This window comes from Falco punctatus (genome assembly GCF_963210335.1).
Source record: "Falco punctatus genome assembly, chromosome: 7".
NCBI classification, from domain to species: Eukaryota; Metazoa; Chordata; class Aves; order Falconiformes; family Falconidae; genus Falco; species Falco punctatus.
This window is the reverse complement of record NC_137587.1, coordinates 1,355,726-1,358,225: the sequence shown is the minus strand read 5'-3', so window position 1 is coordinate 1,358,225 and position 2,500 is coordinate 1,355,726. Positions and strand designations below refer to the sequence as shown.

The 2,500-nt window shown below is 46.7% G+C and overlaps 1 protein-coding gene across 1 annotated transcript in view; it reads right to left on the bottom strand.

Annotated features, from left to right (window-relative positions):
* Positions 1-2,500, bottom strand: part of LTK (leukocyte receptor tyrosine kinase) — a 79,497-nt gene that overhangs the window by 21,111 nt on the left and 55,886 nt on the right. The window contains exons 14-16 of the mRNA XM_080396339.1: positions 1,733-1,873; positions 891-1,077; positions 1-34 (exon numbers count right to left, since the gene is read on the bottom strand). The exon at positions 1-34 is cut by the window's left edge and continues 57 nt beyond it. Of these exons, the coding sequence (XP_080252465.1) occupies positions 1-34; positions 891-1,077; positions 1,733-1,873 (362 nt within the window). The remainder of the gene's footprint in view (positions 35-890; positions 1,078-1,732; positions 1,874-2,500) is intronic.

The window sequence follows — 2,500 nt, the reverse complement described above, 5'->3', positions numbered from 1 at the left end:
ATAAACCTCACCAAATGCACCATGTCCTAGTGCCCTAGAAGGAGGGGGGGGTGGGGCGGGGGAAGAGAGAACAGATGTTACTGTGGTCCTGGATCCAGCCTTGGCCAAACTCTTCTCTTCATCCAGTACAAGAATAGGAATAAAACCTGCTGTAAGAGATGGAATCAACAACAGAGTTTTGTTTCCATCTCAAAGCTTCTGAAAATAACTTCTCAGTATTTTCCACCACTGTCACTAAAGCAGGGAGGTTGGATCCTTAACGGTTCAGAACAAATAAAGCAGCCTGCTCAGTCCTAGGGCACTATCACCATGGATGGAAACAGCAAGCCAGGAAAGAACTGGAGAACAGAGTAAGGTAGCTGCAAGCTAATATCCTCAGAAGATGGTGCAAGACAGCACATAAGAATGATGAAGTTTTTCCTTCTAAAGTTTACATCACTCTGATCAGTACCATTCAGGCATTATGGAGCTGAAGGGCAACAGAGCATGTATTTCCATGTGACAGGAAAAGCTGAAACAGAAATACTGCTATAGGCCTGGAAGGGAGTTACTGCCAGGTGGCAAGTGTAACCCAGGGCATCGTGTGAAAATGTGGAGCTGAAATACCCTACGCTGTGTGTGGGAACATGGAACAGGAGGCTCGTGAACTTATACTTCTGCTCGAGGGCTTCATGGTATCAAAATATCTTAGGGAGCGTTAAGTGTCACATCTGTCATATTTTGGCTGGCTTGGACAAGGTGCTTTCCAGCTAGTCAGACAGGTGGCCCTCGCCTTCTTCTCTTGGATGCTTGACAATGAGTAAAACAAGCGTGGGAGCCCCATCCCTGCCTTTGCTTCAGGCTGCCTCCCCTCTCCATGGCCAGCGAGCCAGCCCTGCAGCAAGCCTTACCGCAGCAGAGAGATGTTCTTCCGTGGGATCTCCTTCAGCTCGCTCAGAGTGGCGGCCTTCCCTGCAAAGCAGTAGTTGGGGTTGTAGTCTGTCATGATGGCTGATGTGCGGATTTTGCTCAGTTTATATTCTGGGCTCTGCAGTCGTGCTCGGGCTCCTTCCAGTTGCTGCTTCCTAAGGTGATAAACTGCAGGTGGGGAGGAAAATAAAAATGCACAAACAGTATCGACACCTGGAGAGAAAAGATAATGCTGGCCACACAGAACAGAAAGACACCGACTCTGTAATTAGAAACGCTCAAGAAGCACCTTTAGCTTGCCAGTATCACGCTCTCCTCCATGCTCTGTAGTGATCTAGTACAGGCTATGCAAACTGCCTTATTCCTGCAGAATCCTAATTACCTGGGAGCGATTAGGCACCCTCTGCTTCTCTGTACATTGGCTGAGGAAAGGGTGCTCCACTAGACATCTTGCTGGCATCGAGTCCCTAGAAGCACACCCTCTCCCTGAATGAATTATAGGCTTTACTACTGCTGTGACTGCAGCCTATATAGCAGTGGCTGCTAAAGAAATGCCTGCTAAGAGGGCTTTCCAAGCTCTTTTCTCTGTAGAAAATACCAGGACAGAGCAGTCCCTACCCTTTGGGATGACCCTTGTGCCTGACTGTGGGGTGACGGTGTTTTCTATCACTTCTTTCTCCCTGTCCCTCTGATCCCCCCTTGGGAGATCACAACACTTTGGCTCCAAGTATTAAATAAAGGTGTGTGGCCAGGTGGCCTCCTTTTGTCTGATTTAACCAGGAAAAGCCAAGTCAAAGGGTGATAAGCAGTAAGTGTTCCTTACCGATAGATAGGCTGCCACAAGTGAGGACCATTCCAAGCACCACAATCACAGCCACCACAGCCAAGAGGAGTGGGAGAGGCAGGTGTCCCTCTGGGATAGGACCCTGTGGCACTGGGAAAAAAAAAAAAACAGAGGTGCATTAATCAGAAAGCAACCAGGGCTGCTGTAAAGCACCACTCTAAAGGTCACTCCTACCTCAGAAAACACTACAGACATTATGGCCAGACCGCCTTATGAAAATCACGGCAAATTCCTCTACAGCCCTGGAGATTGCAAAATTACCCAAATAATTCTGAAATCATTTGAAGATAGAAAACTAACTGGTAAAACACAGATTTCTTATCCAATTCTTCACTTTTTTAAATAAATGGGTAACATCACTGCTCAGAAGTTGAAACTCTCTACAGTCTTGATGCTTTGGTGTTCCAAGAGTCTGTGTCAGGAAATAAAAGCAAATATCAGGCATCAGCTGAACAGGCACAGTGGGCAACTGCTGTGGAAGGAAGTAATTTGTGGCTTAAATAACTCAGCAGTAGGGGTTGGGGGGTGTGTGCATATATGTACACACTGGAGAGGTATTTACGCTTGAATATCTGATACACTGTGCCCATTCAGGGAACTTCAACTGTGTCTCTTTATGCATATTTTACCTTCTACCTAATCCAAACCTGAACTTTGGAGATGGTGACAGAGACGCCACTCAGTGTGTAAGGAAAAGGACATCAGGAATTTTCAGTCATATCTTTGACTGACATTTGTCCTAACGCT